This window comes from Rhyacophila brunnea, unplaced genomic scaffold (assembly GCF_057557595.1).
Source record: "Rhyacophila brunnea isolate RB1 unplaced genomic scaffold, BYU_Rbru_1.0 scaffold_2, whole genome shotgun sequence".
Lineage (NCBI taxonomy): Eukaryota > Metazoa > Arthropoda > Insecta > Trichoptera > Rhyacophilidae > Rhyacophila > Rhyacophila brunnea.
This window is the reverse complement of record NW_028232859.1, coordinates 5,764,597-5,787,212: the sequence shown is the minus strand read 5'-3', so window position 1 is coordinate 5,787,212 and position 22,616 is coordinate 5,764,597. Positions and strand designations below refer to the sequence as shown.

The following is a 22,616-nucleotide window of genomic DNA, read 5'->3' as shown; positions in this document are numbered from 1 at the left end:
GTTTGTTCGTATTTTATGCGCATCCATACCGTTCATCCGATTGCGATAAAACTTTGTCAACGTATTGCTTGGACTTGTGCGAAGAGTATAGGCTGTAATTCAGGAGGGGGAAAACTGCGGCCCGCCGGGTATTTTTTTGCGGCCCACCATCATTAATTGTACTTCTGATTACGAATAACTTTTTTATAATTTTTAAAAAAATATTGACAATAGTTTAAAATTTGAAGAATTTGTTGTTTCGTAAATGTATTATCTCAGTACGTCTTCCTTGCGTCTCGTCTCACACTATTTAACCACTATTTTCTACGTTGAACATCGTGAAACATTTAAAAACTTTTAACTCCGCGTTGCAAGGAAAAAAATATATGCTCATGATATGGTAAAAAAAATTGAATGGATTTCAATTAAAACTCAAGTTATTCCTTCGACAAATATCGAATAACAACGTGGACCACTTTCCAACGTTGAAGTTGCTGAATATACCAGAATATAAATTTGAAGAATATGGTAAAATTATTAAAGCTCTGAATGACGATTTTTCACAAGGATTTGGTGACTGGACTGGACCGAAAAATTGAGACAAGTTTAGCAATAGTACGCCATCCATTTTCAACAGATATTGATAGTGTACCGACAGAGCTACAACTTGAGATTATTGATCTGCAGTGTGACACTGATTTAAGAGAATTGCATCGTCGTGAAGAAATCTCCAAATTTTACAATGCCCTTAATTCATACAAATTCGACCAACTTAAAGATTATGCAAGAAAAATGTTCGTTATTTTTGGATCAACCTATATAATATGTGAACAAACATTTTCGATCATGAACCTCAATAAAAATTCTTTGCGATCAAATATCTCCGACGCCTATTTACAAGCAGTTTTGAGAATATCAACTACAAAATTAACACCAGTTTCATTCTACCCATTATTTTTTTTTGTAATGTTTATTTTTCGTGATAATAAATAGTGTATATCTAAAAATGGTATTTTACTTGCGGCCCGCCGCTCATTTTGAATTCTTGAATTTGGCCCTCCATCCAAAACGTTCCCCCCCCCCCCTTGGGCTATATCTTATATATAAAAGTGAATGTCTGTCTGTCTGTCCCGTATGCGTTCCTATACCATTCATCCGATTGCGATGAAACTTTCGTAAGTGGTTGTATGCACACCCGCGAAGGTTTCTGAATTAGAAAAATCATCATCTTCATCTTCTTCTTCTTCATTCTATTTTCTTTTATTCGTATGGTTCCTATACCATTCATCCGATTGCAACGAAACTTTCGTCAGTTATTGTACGCACACCCGCAAAGGTTTCTAAATTAGAAAAAACCATCTTCTTCATTATATCTTCTTTTATTCATATGGTTCCTATACCATTCATCCGATTGCGATGAAACCTTCGTTAGTTGTTGTGGTAACACCCGCAAAGGTTTCTGAATTATTACAACCATCTTCTTCTTCTTCTATTTTTTATTCTTCTATTTGTTTGCGTTCACATTCCATTCATCCGATTGCAATAAAACTTTATTCAGTAATTGTGCCAACACCCGCTAAGGTTTCTGAATTAGTACAACCATCTTCTTCTTCTCCTATTCCATCTTCTTCTATTTGTATGCGTTTCTATACCATTCATCCGATTGCAATAAAAGTTTGATCAAGTGTTGTTCTCACGCCCGCAAAGGTTTCTGAATTGGTAAAACCATTTTCATCTTATTTTTCTTCTATTCTATCTTCTTCTATTCGTATGCGTTCTTATACCATTCATCCGATTGCGATGACATTTTGGTCAGTTGTTGTGCGCGCGCCCGCGAAGGTTTCTGAATTAGTACAACCATCTTCTTCTCTTCTATTCGTATGCGTTCCTATACCATTCATCCGATTGCAATGAAACTTTGGTGAGTTGTCGTGCGCACACCCGCGAAGATTTCTGAATTAGAAAACAATCTTCTTCTATTCGTATGCGTTCCTATACCATTAATCCGATTGCGATGAAACTTTTGTCAGTTGTTGTCTGCACACCTGCTAAGGTTTCTAAATTAGCATTATATTAAATACAAAGTTTTTTGTTTGTTTGTTTCATCCAATTTTGGATTTTTTACTATATATGAATACTATTAATAACGTTTGCATATTTTGGATTCGATTTTATTTAGTGTTCTTTTGTTTGCCCTTTACTCCTATTAGATTTTATTTTCATATTGCCATATTTTATTACACAGATATTTTAATATTAAAAAGATAATTACTTATTATTATTTTTTAAATATCTAAGATAAATGTATCCACGAAGCGACCCTGTGCGAAGCCGGGTACTTCAGCTTGTATATTATAATTTTGAAATGTCGCTTATCCAATTTTCTGTTCCCGGACTTCAAATGATTTTATTGGTACCGATTTGTTTACAATAATAATAACTATTGACTGCATAAATACGTTGGTACCGAACTTTCAATATTCAGAAAGGTGTCAGACGTGGATTACTACCCCAAATTTAATGTATTTATCATATTTTCCTATTGTACCTACTTTGTTAGTCCAGCATAATAATAAAAATAATGAATGCAAATATACTAGGAGCGGAATGCAGAAACATTTGTCATAACTAAAATTTCCTTAGCAGAAAACACTATGCAGAAACACTGTCCTTAGTTAAGATCATTTTTATTGAAAATAATACCATATTTAAAAATTCTCGTTAGGTAAATTAGGTAAATTATTTTATAATTGTTAAACGATGACAAAAATATGACAACTGCATTTTATAAATGCAATAACTATAAATACATATTAATATTTAATTATAATACTCTTATGTTTCCGTTATAAGTCATTATACGTGATTCCACAGGCACCACAAGATTTTTTTTTAACATGGTAACACTAGCATCAAGTGTCATTTTTCATCTGGTATTTTGTATTTGTGCGGGCTGGCGTATAAAAATAAAATAATATTCTGCAAGTACATGCCAAACGAATTAACACTATCAATATCCATATTGAGATACATTGTTAAATGAATTTGAGTGTATGGACTGTGTTATAGACATGCGAATTTATTTTGACAGCAGCTGTCAGTGGTAAATGGTAATACAGAAGGGGGCGTGTTCATAACAAAAGTAGTCTATGGTTAAGGATTCCTTAACTCTATACTCAGGATTGTCTATAGTTAAGTCATGCTTTTCGGCGACTTATCCTTAGGAACGAAATCTTAGATTGTGCATTCCGCTCTAGGTATGTATTTTTAATCTGGCAGCAGTGAGCAGCACGCGAGACCATAAAATACCGATAGAATAGTATAAAATACTTCCTTTATTCGGATTACCGGTCAAGTGGTAACGTAATTTTCATGCAATACATCGCATAATATGTATTACATACTTTATATAATAGTAAGCATCTAACAGTAACATAATGAGCGTATGTATATCAACCAGATAATTATGCAATTAGCTATAATCAAGTTTTCGTTCATTTTGGGTGTGTGCAAGTACTATGTATTGTGGTTCTTATTTTACCCAAATTAACCTGTTTAAAAATGGAACGTTTTGGAACAGATTTTGTCTCAATGTTAATTATTCATAAATGCCGTTTCAACGGAGTGAGTTGATTCTTTCATGATACGAGAATTAAGATAATGGTTAGTAGTATGCATTTCACCAAAAATCTAATCGGGGAAAAACTCATTGCTAAATAATGCACACTAGAAACAGTGCAAATTATTTGTTATTACTACGACCTGTTTTCGAATCCCGGCCATTTTACCAATGTATTAATTTACCTCCACGTATTTTTTATTTCAATTTAATTCTCGAACTTTATTAACAAACGCTGTCATGAAATTCAATATAAGATGAATGCCTAGCCACCTCGAGGAAAATTCATTCCTCTCATAGTGGTGGCAAATTCCGCTCGCTTTGTACGCGAAAACGTGCTCCAATTCAGCGAATACTGACTCCAATGACCCCATTGACTCGCGATATTATGTCTCCCGAACAAGCAGAGATGTCTAGGATAGATGCACATATTTTAAAAATGTCGCCTTTATGCCCAGGAAGCGCCGAAGTAATAATATTCAATTGCTTGTCTGTGCATAATTCACGAAATAAATTAAGTAGAGTTATGTTCTAAATTTAAATTAAAATTTATCTCGTGTGCAGTAAGTAGTACACATCGGATCTCAATATTGAATTAGTCGTTGCAATTTTTTTTTTACCTTTATAAAATTATGGTGTGGGTTACTTATAATACTTTTAACTCTAAGTAAAGTTATAGGCACTTATAATCTCAGGAATGCAGGAATGATACGGAACCAATAAATACAAGCAGAATTCCGCGACTGACACGCAATCGCGGTTTATTATGGGCCCACATGCCCAACGAAAGTCAAAATGGAGATTTTATGGTATTTTCAAAGCATTAGCCTGAACATTTCTTAAACGTTGTAGATAATCTATTTATATTATTTTGAAGCCTTATTATCCTTCATATTTATTTTAATCATTTGATGACTGCATAAAATATTTTTATTACATAAAATAGTATTCTTTTAAACCTCTCGATCTAATCTTTTAGAATATTGTCATATTTCAGTACATCCATGTGCAGCGGTGTTAAGGGCGGACGTGCTCAGCGTGGGTCAAAATGGAGGTTTTTTCTATTTTCAAACCATGATCCTGGACATACCTTAAACGTTGTAGATAATCTATTTGTATAATTTTGAAGCCTTATTATCCTTTATATTTATTTTAAACATTTGATGACTGCATAAAGTATTTTTATTACATAAAATAGTATTCTTTTAAACCTCTCGCTCCAATGTTTTAGAATATAGTCATATTTCGGTACATAACTGTGCAGTGGTGTTAAGATTTTTTACGTTTATTAATTTTTAAACGCATTTATATAACCATTAGTATAATTTATGACGAGATAATTTTAGTAAAATATTTACGATAAAAAATTATATTGATAATATCTGTGATCCCAAATTTGACAAGAATTAGGCATTTTATTATTCAAAAAATCGGCAAGATTAACACATTTGAAGATAATTCTAAAGATACTCATTTTAAGCTATGTGTTTGACCATTCAAGTGTGATAAACATCCTACGAATAATGATTGCTTTATAATAATTATTGACCTAAGAATAAGGTAGTGATTTTTGGTAGTATGTAGTAGTTTATTTTAACAATTACAATAAGTTAACCGTCTGAACTGTCAAAACTGTCTATCTCGGTCTATAATTTATCACAGCCAACAGAGGTGCTGTTGTAACAATTATAACTAAATTATTGTAATTGTCACAATTATTGCAATTCGATACTTTCCTACCCTATTTAGCTGCCGTAGCCGACCGAAAGCAGCTTTGTGTATAGAATAGACCCGCGCTATTCATTTCATGATGTCCACGTATACATACATCTTTTGGTTTTCCTAGCGGCATCGTTCCACAAGGATAAGCTTACGGCGTGTCTTGGCTACCCCGTTAATTCATATCAGCTGTTTTATTATAATATCCTAATGTATGGAACTATGTTGTAATCCACATAAATGTATCTATATATTATGTATGTATTTATATGCGACAATAATAGCGTCGCTTTTAATACTGCCAGGTCAGCTCGTGGGTCATTGGAATCTATTCCGCTATCAAGTAAGTAACTATGACTTACTCGATCCCTACCTACTTACTGATTGATTACCTATTATACATAATTGGTTCGGTTTCAATTAAATAAACAGTACAGTGTGTATTGTTTTTTTCCTATTGATTTGACGTTTTATTTTATTACCTATGTGAAATTGATAAAAGTGGTTAAATTGTGATGATTTTTATTTAATTAAAACTGTCTTCTTCCACCAAGGATTCATAGTTTAAAATATTGGTTACGTAATACGTTCGTACCTTTATCAGTACCTATTTAAATTGCGGTTTTTAACCAAACGCAATTTTGCGCAAATCCTCGTTTTTGTTTGTTTCTATTCCATCGTAAATAAACTTAACTACGCCAAAATAAACTGTAGACTATTGATTCCCAATCGGGTCTGCGAGAATTCGCATATTATACTTTTTTTGATACAGTTAAAAATAAACTATTTCATACTTTGTAGAGAACATTGTGTTGTAATAGACTATAATAGAGGATGAAGAAATCGAAATCGAATTGCTTTGTCAGCATTGAGCGTCGCTATATACTAGTATCGTACCTACTATGCATTACTCGTTTTGTCTCTACAAATGCGTTGAAAATATGTACGCTAAGGGCGCAGATACACGACATTGCAGCCGACGTGCGTCGACACGACACAGGGTCGTATATGATTCCAATTGCATCCGATTAGAATCACCAATTATTGGATAAAACAAATCCAATTGGGATTGCAGCCTAACAATTCGGTTACAGCAAAGTATTGTCAAGATTACTCGTGTATTCGAAGTGTAGAAAATTAATATTTTTTAGGAAAAGTATTGGGTAGGTAATTACAATACAATACAATACAGGGTATGGACCTAATAGGTTGAGCAAATGGCTGACATCCATTTCTCGTAAAAAACAAAAATCTGTCAATACAAACCTCCACTCTGTGGAGGCCCATATGATCCTATCAGGATCGGACATGGTCGAAAAAAAAAAGAAAAAAAAAATTACAATATATTGACCAGTATCGTTCATTGCGTGTAGGTAGAATTTTATTAAATAGCCATTGAGAGTAGATTACATTGGCTTCAGACACACGGCATTGCAGTGGACGTGCGTAGACGTGCATCGGCGCAGGGTCTTATTTGATTCCAATTGTATCCGGTTAGAATCACCAATTGGTTTTCTTTTATCCAATTGTTTATTCTAATCGGATGCAATTGTAATCAAATAAGACCCTGCGTCGACGCACTTGTACGCTCGTCAACTGCGATCCCGTTTGTCTACAGCCATAGTGATGACGAAATTATTGTCGCTAACATTCCTTGTATGTGAATGTGTAAGTATGTGTATATCAAAATTCTAAATAATTTGTTGTTTGCGTGTATCCGTTTAATATAAATAGTTTTGCAGAAATTAATGAAATTACATACAATTTGAGGCTGCCTGCAGTTAGTAAGGGGCAGTAAGGCTGCAGACACACGGCATTGCAGTTGACGTGCTCGACGCAGGTCTTATTTGATTCCAATTACATCCGATTAGAATCACCAATTAGATAAAACAAATCTAACTGTTGATTCTAATCGGATGCAATTGGAATCAAATAAGACCTGCGTCGACGCACGTCAGCTGCAATGTCGTGTGTCTGCAGTCTTAGTGGATTCTGCTTATAGGCGGCACTTTGCTAATGTATGTCCCTTTGTAATTTACTCATGGATCCTATTATTATCGAGGTAGGGGTTTATCGAGGTTTTACAAAATGGTCCAAGGGTTCCGTCAACCAAAAAGAGTTTAAAAAATACTATTTAATAACGGTTTTGCCGTCGTAGATATCTTGGAAAAGTATGAACGTACAGCGCTTTGATTTTCGCAGTACCTACGTCCGATAGTCGATTTGAATTGTTTTCGTTGGATCCAAATATTATTTAATAACGGTTTTACCGTCGTAGATATCTTGGAAAAGTATGTACGTACGTCGCTTTGATTTTCGCAGTACATCCGATAGTCGATTTGATTTGTTTTCGTTAGATCCAAAGAATCTCACGATGTGAATCTGTGGACTTCACTAAATAAAGTGTTGGAATCCGAATGTTATTTTTGTATGGTTTTCGATCTCTGATCCAATGCTATTAATTGAATATTATTCTGTACTAGTGTGAATGTTTTTTTTTTTCTTTGGCGGAGTTATTAATTTAAAACTCTCCGTGTTTGCTAAACGCCCTTGGTGCGCTGGGACGTTTTTTAATAATTCATTTTTGAGCAGCAGATCTTTGTGACATCATCGCATAATTATTCTAATAAAACGAAGATGACGCGAATTAAATGAAAAATAGTTTAATAAACGTCTGTATCTAATAATATCTAAAATCAAACAAAGCCATACCTAATAGATACTCATACTAATTCATACTTAATTAAGCAACATGCAACTCAAGCTGCGTTATCAACCTGGCGCTTTTCTTGCCAGATCTAGCATTTTAAATAATATGCATTTAGCTAGCAAAATTAGCGTCTGGCGTTAGATCTAACATTTTTCGACACCACAACATAATAAAGCTAGAATATTACACCAGATCTGCTAACTATTAACATACTCAAATTTATACCATTTATATAAAATGATGACAAAACTTATGTATGTCTTCTGCATTAATTTTATGAATTATTTTATTAGATAGAACACGAAATCCTTCTTCGATCTTTATAAAACAATGTTAATAATTAACATATTTTTTGGTGTCATAATTTTGAGAAAATCTACATTTTTTTCCTGTCATCTACCTAGCTTATTTTCTTATATATCTTGCATATTTTTGTGAATGACAGTTGGCAACACTGAACCCAAGGCTCATTCAATGAAAATAATTTTAGTACCATAATAACTTACCTGCTGATTACTTCTTAATGTCTTCTTTGTTTGAAAATCCCAACCATTTCAGTTTGAATTAATAATAGCTGTGAAAAACATAGTTTAATTAAAAAAAATCACTTTTTATTATTTCACAGTTGCTGGCTTTTAAAATAAAATTGCGTTTTTCAATAAATAGTCATAGGTACGAAAACTTTTTTCTTCTGCATATAGTATCTAATATCAGCCGAAGTATAATAATTCTACTATGTAACAAAATATCAATAAGTACGACATACTGGTTTATATTCCATCGATACTTAAGTATTTTCACAACATTGCGTGTAAAAAAATATGATATCCTATGGCACTACCACTCATTTTGTTGAATTAAAATTGCTGTGTGCCACTGAGAATTGATTTGCTGATTACAATAGCCGTAATATATCATTATGCCACTGGAATAGATTAAAATATGAATTCAATTTTTTTTCCCCCCCATACCATGAACATTACAAATTACAAATTTAAGACGCTCACAACATGACATTTAAACATAGAAACAGTGTAAAGAAGAAATAAATATATGCAGTATCACAAAAACAGTATGAAAAGTAAAGTAAAAATTACAAAATTATAAAAAAATATATAAAAAATATAAATTATAAAGCATGGAAGCACACCGAATGAGCTAAGTGGACCCTATTTTAAGAATTTATAAAACAACGTCCACCTATACTCATCCTCACGTAGGTGGAATATATCAACATCCGAAGCGATTTGGTTGAATAGAGTTATTGCCCTCCCAATTGGCATCACCAATGGCAGGTTAGTTCTAGTCCTCGGCGAGAATAAACAACTGATGCTCCCGATTTCTAAGATAGTTATCAGGGACACACAAGTCAATACTACCAAGAATGGCAGAGTTCTCATTTACACCACGTATAAGTCGTAAAAAATACGTGGCCAAATATTGATATCTTCTAGCATTTAAACTACAGTATGTAAGCATACCTAAGAGAAAGTCAGTTGGATAAAGCCACGGATAGTACCTATCCATATAACCTCAAATAAAGGAGTCTCACTCTCTAAAGGAATAATCACTGCACATCGCAATTTAGATGAATAGAAAAGCAATATTCTGTGACGATATCGTCCCAACAGTATGCATGCACCTGTCAAAGGTGGGAAACCGACTTTCAGTGAAAGGGTGATGGTATGGAAAAAATCATTTCGGAAGCTAAATGAAAAGCCCTGACCTTGATTTCGAATGGGATTTATGTAGAGGGAAAGCTGTAATGAGTATTTTTTATGATTTGTTTGTATTTTGTTGATTCTGGATTGATTGCTTTTTGTTTTGAGAAAACTGCTTCGACAGGAAAACATGTAGAAGGGATGATTGAAAAAGGTCTCGACCAGCTTAAACAGCTTTGGCACGCCATCCAACTTTTTATAATACAATTATTTTCCAATATCCAATATTTTTTTTTTTTTTTTGGCACCTAAGCATTAAAAAGTTTGTCACCTTTGTAATAAGCGATTCTGTTTTATGATTTAAAAAAAGCTGGCATTTCCGAGTAGGTAGTTTCGCATTTAATCAGATTTAATAAATAATGCAATCAATAATTCTCCTTATCTGTAGAGTTGAGGTTAGAACACATGCAACATTCAATAGATTTTTTGATAAATATCATATGATTTTTGAGAAACAATTACTTTTAGGCGTACGCCCAGCTCTCGATATTGCCTGGAACGCATTGGAGTGCAACTCCAGTTCGTGAAATTCTTGAGACTTCCACTCCGTCTCGTGGAAAAAATAACAAATGGCCCTCTGTTCGGGAATTATTATGAAAATCATTACCTTTTTTTAATAAAGTTTAATGATAAACTTGACACGTCATACACACCTATTTCTCCAGAGTCCATCACAATAATAATATTTTGTGTTTTTTTATTACAAGGTTTTTTGCCGATAATATAAATTGTAATTAATGAGTTTTGTACTATTTCATAAGATTTGGGTTTAGTATTCCAGGATTTGTCTTCAGACATCTTCAATGTCTGTATAAATTGTATGATATTACTAAGTGAAGTAATCAAACGATCGTAAATAATGCATTATTTATAAGTACAAAGCATTTATGCACTGCTTATATGCGGTAGATAAAGGAAGGAAAATTAATAATAAATTTCGTTAAAAATAGTTTAAACTGTTGCCTGCCCAAATCTTTAGTAAGATTGGGTATCAGATAATTAAAGACTGTTATTTCATTACGGTATATAACAAAAAAAAACTCGCACAGTTTAATATTTTTTGAAAATTATCGAGTGCTCCTGTTCATAAACTTTTCTATTTCGAGCGCTGCACACGCCACAATTCCTAAATTTTGGTGATCGATATCGTCACATTCGATAGACTATATATTATAATTTCACTGAAGGAAGTGATATGATAACCATTCATAGTTTAGACTTGGTATAGGGTAGGTACTGTTTTTGACGTCCACGATGCAAAGCGGCTAACGCTAAGTTCGAATCCTAGGTCTGGCAAATACACATTGTTTTTTTGTTGTGTGTTTGGAGTCAGAGTATGGACCTAATAGGTACAGCAAGTGGCTAATATCCATTACTCGTAAAATCAAAATGCTGTTATTATTACAAACCTCCACCATGTATATGATCTTCTTAAGGTCGAATATGGTAAAAAAAAAAATACTATTTTTTGAAAAAGGAATAAGTTTCTCTTTGGTGCTCTAATGATAAAAATGTAATCTGGCAACACATATTATATAATACTGCTTATAACATCAGTGGTTCTGTATTGTTTTTTGATAGTATTTAATGATATCTCTTTAACTCTAGTTGTTTTCATCTTTTTCAGCACCCTGGTGGCGAAGAGGTGTTATTAGAACAAGCAGGAAAAGATGGGAGTGAACCTTTCGAAGATGTTGGTCATAGTTCAGATGCTAGGTGAGTCAAAATGAAACATCCATGGTATTGAAAGAAAAAATGTATGTAGGTACCACTTAATAATTTAATAATTACAAGATAAAAAGAACTTTTTATATACAACGTTTTAAAATTTTCTGTTGAATCATATAGACTTGACTAGCTTAAACGATCAAAAAAAAATTGTACTTGATAGAAATAATACTGAAATGTCATATTGATTTCCATAGTAACGCATGTATATATTAATAATTTAGTTGCTAGGACCCCAAACCCCTTAGCAACCAATAATGGTGTCGAAATAACTTTTCATACAAAACAGAATTAACTGAAAATGAATTCAATTCTACTTAAAGATGGCTAAAAGTATTAAAAAAATGATTTGGCATCGTGTTCTGATATATTCTAAAAGTTTTAAACGTCTAGCTAGTCGGAAGTTAGTTAAAAATCGATTGCAAGATTTGTACCGGACAAAGAACCACCGGATAAATAAGAATACGAGCTAAGAAAAACGTTGTAAAAAATCGACATCCGTTTGTATAAATTGAATTTAGAATATGATTTAATACTTAATTAATGGTGAGTTTGTTGTCTCTCGATTTACAACGAGAAGCAATAATTTGTATAGACCTTATGTAGTCCAACTTAATATTCTACATCAACCAAAATGTTGCAATAAGATGAAGCCTCGAGTAGTTTTCCTATCAAATTGGTTGAATTTAATTTCAGCTTGTCATACATAATTTCCGGTTGCTTTGGTTTTATTTTTGACTTTTCAGTTATTCTACGAAAAGGAACCATTTTTTAGCTGACTCATAGTACCTAATGGTTGATTACAAAAAAAGCAAATAAATATCCGGCAACGCTGTAAGTCGCAGCCATTGAAAAAATATCTGGCGCTGCAATTGTACACTGCTTTTTGTGTGGGAGACTGCTTGCAGCGCTAAAGTGCTCGAAAGCGCAAACATGATTTTGGCGCTGACACTTCTAGATATCCAAACTGTAAACAAGTGTCAAACTCATCCTCCGCAAAAATTAGAAAAAAATCGTATAAAAATATAAATAGCATAATTCAAATAAATACCGCTGTTTTCGAAAATTTCAAGGCGTTATTTTGTTACTACTCTCAAAGTCACAATAACAGGCAATGACCAGCAAACTGAGTGAGAGGAGAAATGCATCTACTCGCTCTCGCACTTGACGGGAGATGACAGTACCTACGTGATTGTTTAACAAAAACGTATGTAAGATAAGATTTTTCAGATACCTGCATACTACACACTTATGAAGTTACCTAGACTCAGATACAACTATAATGTTATCTATCAAATAAAAATACACAAAAAAATCAAGAATTAATTCTTAGTGGTACTTACTAGAGGTGGGAAAACTGGTCGATTTTGAAGACTAAGTATACTTACTACCAGTATAAAAAAATACTTGGTATCTAAACTTGTTCCAAAATACTTACTAGTATTTGAAATATCAGCTTTAATAGAATCGTTAAAAATACGTCGGCTTTTTGAAATGTCCCATTTTCGAGACAGGTACAGCTAGAACTGTGGCGCTAGTCACTCATGTTTCAGTAGTTATCCATTTATACAATCACGCATATAATTTGAATTCAGTTTATGTTTACAAATTACAATTATAACACTAAAAAATCGAGAAACTTGACGTGACGAAACCAGATAAACGCGTAGTCAGTTAACGTTATCAGAACTCCGTTATTCCGGCTTGCGACTGACGTCAATTCGATGTAAATGTCTTACTGAACTAAAACTAAAATTAAAACCCGTCGCATACTAAACATACGCGAGTCGCGACACCGAAGCGATGATTTCAGACGTGGCAAAACTACGAACTAGCTAGCGGTCGGCGAGATCTCATACCATGTGTCGAACTCCTGGACTCGATAAAGTTTCATACTCAACTAAAACCAAAAACTCTTAAACAAACCTAAAACCCTAAGGTGAACTCAAAAGTATCCTATAAAACGAACACGTGACCATTTCTGTCCTTCACTATACCAACTTTACAACAGAGGAGAAAGGGAGAACAATGACAGTTGAGTATAATATCACGGCTAGACATACGTGTATCATGATATCTCGCTCGCGCGCATTTAATATCAATAGCGCTGAATAGCGAGTCACGGCGCATATATTAGCGAATGCGTTCGAATTCGAACATCTAATACGTTTCAAGTTTCTTGAAACAAGTTTATTGGGCAACAAATACTTAGTATGGGTATTTTCATCCGAAACTTAAGTACACAAACTTGTGACAGTATTTCCAACTCACCTCTAGTACTTACAATAATAAATTAATATTGTTTTTCTTCTAATTTATCCACCATTGTAAAGATTATCGTTATCAAGATAAATTTTCCAATCAGTTTGATATATTACTGATGACCTTGTTGAGGACCTCCATTTATAATTAACATTTCTTGTAAGACCAGCGGGTTGCTGCACGCAAAAAAATAGGAGAAAATTAATTGTAACCACAAACAAACAGTTTTTTTAATTCTATTTACTTTTGAAGTTTTAAACACTCTGTAAAACTTGAACTTTCATTGTTTTGGTTATAAAGTTTTTAATGTTTTCTTTCCAGATCCCTTATGATACAATACAAAGTTGGGGAGCTGGTTGAATCCGAACGCAAAGCCACCAAAGAAACACAAATGAAATGGGACGATGACGCCGCCAACAACACAAACAGGTGCAAAATGTCCTAAAGTCCCTCCTCCGACTTACACAAAAAACATCCTTGGCAGTATCTCTGTCTTTGAATCTCTTACTTACAACCTAATTCACACTATGCATGACACTGTATTTGAATGACGAGAAACATGACATTTGATTTTTATTATGTGAACATTATTTTGTAAAATCATTTAGAATTTAGCAGCTGATTTCACTGAATGGAGAAACATGACAATGGTTAATACAATCACAGTCTTAATTACAATCATACTTTTTTTGTTATTATTAAATTGGTCAGACACATGCATTACGGAACCACAATATAAAGTAATATGAGCTAAGAATGCATACAAGCTTTTCGGATTATGACAAAAGAGATTTCTTTATTTTACAATGAATTTCACATTACTGTTTTTATTTCTGTTTGTGTATAACTTTAGATTTATCACAGTTCTAATGTAAATACATTTTACTCAGGATCATAAACTCAAGGATTGTCGGTCGGTTCCATTTTGCATAAACCTATCCTTATAAAATAACATTGTTTATTTGTTAAGCTGAAGATCTGATGTGTTAACCAATCATAAAAATTGTTATGACTTTAATTATTATCCTTTTTCAATAATTCCCATTATTATTGAAACAATTATTGATCAATACTTTTTGCTTATTTCTAGAAGTCGAATTGCTAATAATCAAATTATTTATCAACTAGCATAACGATTCATATTAATAACATCTTTCAAAAATATGTAACCATACCAGTTAATAAACATATCGGCCACTCCAAGGTAAAACCCAGTATCTAGTGTATTTTTTTAATAACCACAGGAACATTATAATATTGATTGATCTATGAAGTTTTCTCATGTTTTCAAACGTTTTACAATAGCATGATACTTTATTTTACCTTTGAATAGCTAATCTCTTCACAACTGTACTAACCATTGATTCTACACATTCAATATAGTATTTGCATGTTGTGATAATAAATACCTACATTATCAATAGTGTGTATTGAGATTTTAAAATATGATATAATTTTTCATACACAATGGCCATGTAAATTTACAGTAGAATACACCTTGTGAACAATGTAGTGAAGCGTTTATCTAAAATAAAGTTTTTCCATATCAGATAAGAAATAGGTCATACACACATACAGAATATCAATGAACATGGCAACAAAGTAAGTTTTCACTGCCATGTGGAATATATACTTATGTTTTATTTGATTGGGACCAGCATGAAATTTCATTATGCCATGTAGTATGAAACGAAACACTGGTTAAAAGATTGTCACCCTCTGTATGTAAAGAATCATTGTATCTTCCCTACATTGTTTCTAGTAACTATTTACTCTACTTATACACAATTGCTGTAGTTAGTAATCCTCATTTGATATGAATTCACGAGTCATTACTTTGTATGTATTACTAATTAGCTACATAATATTGTAGCGGAAATCTCATTTGTATCGTGAACTTGAAACAGCAAGGCGATGGTTTTTGAAAAATTTAATTATACAAAACATTGTTTTTTTTAACTACATATTAATTATAAAACAAATTCAGTTAGTTTTCAGTGTGATGAGATGGAATCATTAAAAAAATATTTCGCATCCTGACAATATAGAATAATCATCATTCATAGTAATATACCCTGTTTACACGTGCATGGATTTACTGCTGACAGGATGTATTATCCTGCAGTTGCAAGATCAAAAAAGTTCAGAAGCTTCTGAATTTTCATGCGACAGTTGAGAATTTTTCGATCTGTAGAACATCGCAGTAGAACGATAGTGGCGAAACTGTCAGCAAAAAACGAACCACAAACGAATTTTGAAGTTAACCGATTTTCACTACCTGTCAAATAGTACCATAAAATGACAACATCGTGTCACGCTCACTCTTGAAGAATGAGATTGGAGAGACAGTCAGGACTTTTACGTGTAAACAGTTATTGTCACAATAGTTTAAAATACACACTATTGCTGCCAGTAAATCCATGCAGTCTGTTCAGATCCATCCATGCATTGTTCTGAGGTCACAATATGCTAGTAATTCTTATTAATTAATGTTGGTGTCATACTTGGAAGTGGTTATGTAACCTTGTTTAATTAATTGCTGATTAAGTGCGATTGAGTACATATTTGCTATATTATTTAATTTTGCCTTACAGTAGTCAGTTATGATATTTATGAATGTCATCAGAATATGATAAAATATTATTGATAATGACTTCACAAAATACCTTGATAAGACAAGTATTAAAATATGCTTTCGTAGTATTATGGATAAATGAATATAAAATTAAATTATATAAGTACACGCATACCAATAATTAACACTTACATAGATTATGGGACTTGTTATCTTGGTGTCTATAATATATATTATATACTATAATATTTATCTCAAAATAAGCAATATATATTTGGTAACTATGATATATATTGATAAAATGAAATATTAACAATTCATCGGTAACTGACTGGATATTAATTATAAGTTGGTATATAATGTATTTCTGTATTATTTCTGCCATCACTCCACTCTACTGACTTCATTCCACTTCACTGACTGCATGTACAGATCAATTTCGCATTTGATTTGTGGTACTAGAAGACTAATAATAATTACTGTGCTGTCACATATGGGAATTGTGGGCAATGAAATAGCGGATGATCCAGAAAAATAATCAGGGACGTCATATCAGTAAATCCCAGAATGCTTGGCCAGGAACGAGTCAATAAAGAAAAATTGCCAAAGCATCAGGACAGATTCCCACCACAAGGCAACTTAGAAAAGTGGAAGAAGTACCTAAAAAGTATGATCAGACGACACCATGGGCTAAATAAAGATTTGATGATCTAATGGGAGCAATTGGTAGAACTGCGACATGTTAACATTAAGAAATTTAAATGTGCCCTCGCATTGGGAAGGACGGAAGAGCTCGATAGTATCATAAAGTTCTTTAACAGAAATGGAGGCAATGCCTAAACAATGGATCCTCACTCAGAAATGAGGTGATATGGCCCATATGATCAAACTATAAAAACACTAATTATTATGTTACCATACACCGGTTATGTAGTTGCATGATAACTACTAACCAAACCAAACATAATATTATATCAAAGGCTTTCTTTCTATTGATACTTATCGATTTTATTGAAAATCTAAGATAGTCATAGGAGCTCTCGAAAATTCTAGCCATTACTTGCAATTTATTATGACAGCTTGCTATTGAAAAAAAGCAAGCAATGTTATAATAGAATAATAATGATTACTGAGCTATATATAATATATACAGTGGCATTGGAAAGGATTATGACATTGCATATTAATTTATATTGTAAGTACTAGGTACCTCCTTGTTATTTTCTCAGCTCCTGTGACAGTTTTTTTATGGCCAAATTGCAAGCGAGTAGGATTTTTGTGCTTTTTTTCTAAATAGTATGTGAATACAGTCACAATAATGTTGGAATTCGGTATTTTAATAGTTGTTTTGGGTCCAACAATATGAGTACGTAATAATATCATGTATTTTTAATATAGTATAAATTTAAAGAATAAACATTTTTTAATATTTGAGTGTTAGTGAAAATGTTTTTTTAAACACCTTTAGATTTATCAGAATTTTCTACCTCCACTAATATATTCAGTATATCTAGTCTTTCTTTCTAGTTAAAAATGCTCTAAAACCATTTAGTTTCTAATCGAAAATCTAACGCAACCTACTTATTTTCTAATTACAATAGGACGGCACGGCACGACCACAAAAACGATACGGTAAACTGTATTAGTTAACTTAATAATTTAGTAATATCTAATAAACTGAATTAATAATTGATTGTTATCCTACTTTGAACATTTGTATGATAAGAGTTTTCTATTGATGTTATTTTAATTCTGTAGGATGTTCGAAACATTATTTGCACAAAGCAATTTTTTTTAAATTGTAGCTTGTAAATATTTGTTCATTGCAATGGTTTTTTTTTTGCACAGTCTTGGTACCTCTTTAACAATAATTTCTTCATTGTAATGATTTTATTTTATCTATTTCCTTCTACAGTTTTTCACTTGTTTCTGTATTTCTGTAAAATATTATTTATGTTTAACAATATGGCGACATATCATTTTTAGGACAAATCTTTAAAACAATTGATTATCATCAATCTGTGGACACATATTAAGTCAAGTTTGTTTATAAATTCTATTAAAACTAGAATGAACATTAAACTCATAAGAATATGACACAGAGAAACTTTCCATGACATATGTGTCTATTCAATTTGTGGTGAACTATCTACATAATGTAATAATAATATGTAGTCTGATAATAGATATTTGCTCTTCATATTATCTCTCGCTATTTAAGTATTCTGCAAAAGATAAGACAAAATCTTACCAGGTTTTCATGTTATATGAAATGTTATTAATTGAGAAAGTGTTCACTTTGTATAATTCCATTTAAAAATAATTAATAATATTATTGTATACTATTCTATATTGCCTTTGTTCGGGATAAGCGTACTTTCAATAGAAATAAACAAATTGTAAATACATGTATCGATAATTCGACGTATTTGCATTGTTTTGCTTAGTAATATTTTATGGAGTAGCTACATTTAGTCCTGTTTGCATGGTCATTTCAGCGGGTTGGGAAATTACTCCAAAGATAAATAGATAAAAAGCGGTGCTACAAAAATATGATTTGAGTAATTTCCCCACGCCACTCTCCTGTAGAGCTAGCTACTCAGAAATAATATATTCCATTATTGAGACATAAACTCATTTAAATACAACTTATTAACTTATTTTAAATCACATCTCCAAATCTGAGGATTTTAACATTGCATGATTCCTGACACTACTAATACGGACCAATTGTGTGAAATGTTGCCATATTTTTGTTTCTATTTTTCTCTTCTCTATGCTTTCCATTGAATGTTAGGTGTTGCTTTGTTGCAGTTCATTTGGCGCCTGGGTATTACCTCTCGTACTAGGGATTTTGGCCACAATCGTCTATAAGTACATGTTTGCGTAATGCAATGCCACTGGGGCAGCTATAACGAAGGGGGCATCTCAGAAAAAACCAATCACAAATACACAGAGCGAGGTTTAACAGTGCTGTAGTGTTATATTTTATAAATTTGTATACAAATGGTGTGGATATTTGAAAGTTATGGGCTAAGTGCAGTCTTGAGAGTATTTTTAATGTATTTTATACTTATATTGGCTTGAAATAATCTGTAGTTGTACAAACTGATCCGGATAATTCTGCGCTATGTTATATTGACAGGTGGACCTTCCAATATTTTTAAACAAAAATTTGCCATATCTGACATTCCATTTAACGCCTGTGAATCGACATAACAATTACCAACCGAAAAAACATTAAATTTATACTTGAAGATCAATCTCACAAAAGAATAACAGATACTTTCTATTAAAAAAAAAACAGCAATATATATTTTATTTATGAAGTGTAATGTAATGATTTATTGTAAACAATAATTTAATTTATGCACTATTTGACTTACATTGGTGACTGGGTACGCATGTCAATAAAATATACCTGATTGATTGTTACATGATATTACTATAATAAATTGTAATGAGGGGATTATTAGCTTAATTTTTGTTTTTTTTAATTGTTTCAAATAATTTGTACTAATTTCAAATTAATGTGAATTTAATTCAAAATAATATATTTGATTTTTTCAAGCCTATTGAAAGAGTGTTTTATTAGTAATAATGTCAAATGCCTTTTTACAACTGACCATTATCTGATAATGCATAAAATATTTTTATTCGTTGAATAAGACTATAGTAATAAATTAAAAGAAAACAAAATATTTTATTTCCATAATACTTCTCTGGTTTTGGTGATTAAAATATTATTACTGGAGACAATAAAGATTTTTAAACTTATCTGAAAAACAAAACTGTTATTTTATTTTATTATAATCTTTTGTGATTTTATTTTTGAATGACAGCCTTTTTAGAAAGTAATTCGAAAACTACATATTTTTGTAAAGGTCCAATGTGCTACTGTCCCATAGCCATTGAGAAATAGAATTGTCAATAAGTAAGTAGGATCACATTGCTATCTATGTGAAAAATGTAAAGCTTTTCGTGTTACACATTTCTGTAAATGTTTTAAATTGTATTGCATATCATATTTTACACTAGTAAAACCAGATTCTAAACGATACATGTTATTATTTTGATTGGATATTCTCTATTTTCCATTATGATAACATTCGAGGTAGGTATAAAGTTTATCTAGTATATTTATTTAAATGGATGTTAAAACAGAATTATTCTTGTTTGCACACTATTTACTTGTGGCATTTTATTTTATTTGCACTGTACAGACCACGGGGTTCTTGTCTTCTTATCAGAGGCATAAAACTACACATATTTTTAAATAATCGCACATGATCATTAAATTTTATAAACCAGTTGTATTCGGTGATTTCTGCTTGTAAGGATGCTGTTGAAAGGTAGTCTATCTCCCGTAAGAAGTCGGTTAGCTAAATCATACGTTCTTTCAAGGTTTTTTGAGGTATGCAACATTTTATTTACGTGTCTGACGTACTATGTAACATCCCTAAATGTCTAAAAGTTGGAACATATGTGATATCTGCGCCTGCGCAGTCAAACGATAGTGGCGAACCTGCCAGAAAAAAATGAACTACACCATGCAGAGTATTTTTGACGTTTACCAATTTTCACAATCAGCACCATAAAATAACAACGCGTCTAGCTTACGCTTGAAGAATGAGATTGGCAAGATTATGTGCACTTTTATGTGTAAACAGTTATTATCGCAATATCGTCACTGTTCTGGCAGAAGACACTAATTCGAAAAAATTACATATTGAGTTAGTTATACCAAAATGTTCCTTATTTCAAATTTTACCGTCTGGAAACCTTCTTAATAAATAAACAGTCTTTATTTTAAAGTCATCCTTTTTACGATTACTTAATAAACTCACATGATAGACCATTTCAAACATTTTAACAACTTCAAAGTCAAATTACTCAAAATTAGTATTCTCCAGTTAGTGTGTTCTGCCAGAACAGAGACGATATGATATGATTTGCCCACTATTGGTGCCAGTACTTGTACAGGCGCTATAAGTATAGTCTACTATACTATCTATATTATTGCATAGTACTCCATCAATTGTTTCTGCGGATACTACAGATACCACACGCCACTATAAATCTATGTGTAAATGTATAGTTAATCATACATTACTGATAAAGCTCTGGTACTTTTATGTAATCAAAAATTCATGTTTTCATGGCAAACATAAAATGTTAATTAGAATATATCGTCACATGTTCTGGCAGAAGACACTAATTCGAAAAAATGACATATTGAGTTACTACCAAAATGTTCCTTATTTCAAACTTTACCGTATGGAAACCTTCTTAATAAATAAACAGTCTTTATTTTAAAGTCATCCTTTTTACGATTACTTAATAAACTCACATGATAGACCATTATTTCAAACATTTTAACAACTTCAAAGTCAAATTACTCAAAACTAGTATTCTCCAATTAGTGTGTTCTGCCAGAACAGAGACAATATTTTCTACCACCGCGCAGTAAGTATCAAGTTTTCGCTTTCTTTTGCATCTTTTACAAGAAACACCAAATTTTTTTGACATGTAGATGGCAATAGGACAATGTATTTAGTTGACAATAATATTATGTACTGGCAATACTTCCCACTTTATAAGGGGAATTATATTATTCATTTGTTTGAAACTGAACATACAAGAAATGTAAGTCTAATGTTTTAATTTATTTAAAGCAAATGTCCAAGCTTAATGAATTGATGTTATTACTGAATAAAATATTTTAGCAAACTGATTTTGCTACATTATTTATTATTTATAATACCTGTTTGATATCCCCTAACAAAATTAAGACAAATCATATTATAGTGTTGAAATTAAATAAACAGTGAAATAATTAATACACTATTGTTGTTTTGGTTATTATCACTTCTCTCCATTTTGGTAAGAGAATTTCAACTGTCACTTTGTGTTTTGTTATGGTTTTTTCGTCTGGATTCGGGATGGAAGGTGGATAATTAAGACACCGGAATTGTGAATAGAAGCGGCGAGTTTATTTAACGTTAATATTATAATCGTTACATTTTTTTATAATTTAATTTTGCGGAGGACGAAATCGGCGTGTTGGCGATTTAGCTGTTTGTAGCGTACTGAGCGCCATCTTGTGATTTTTTTCCAACGAAAGCCGTCGTCGAAAAAAAAAGCGACGTTGCAAATCTTCAACGGTTATATTTTTTTTTTTTTTTTTGTGATTTCACCGAGGCTTTGACTGCGTCAACGGTTATATTATAATCTACTCTACGGCATTGCCGGCTCGGCTCTGTTATTATTATTTAATTATTTTCGCAATCAGCCATTATTATC

General features: G+C 32.1%; 1 protein-coding gene across 1 annotated transcript in view; it reads left to right on the top strand.

Moving 5' to 3' along the window:
• Nucleotides 1-22,047, top strand: part of Cyt-b5 (Cytochrome b5) — a 32,391-nt gene extending 10,344 nt beyond the window's left edge. The window contains exons 2-4 of the mRNA XM_085947074.1: nt 11,376-11,464; nt 14,060-14,167; nt 19,128-22,047. Coding sequence (XP_085803200.1) covers nt 11,376-11,464; nt 14,060-14,167; nt 19,128-19,203 — 273 coding nt within the window. The 3' untranslated portion in view covers nt 19,204-22,047. The remainder of the gene's footprint in view (nt 1-11,375; nt 11,465-14,059; nt 14,168-19,127) is intronic.
• The last annotated feature ends 569 nt before the right edge of the window (nt 22,048-22,616 follow it).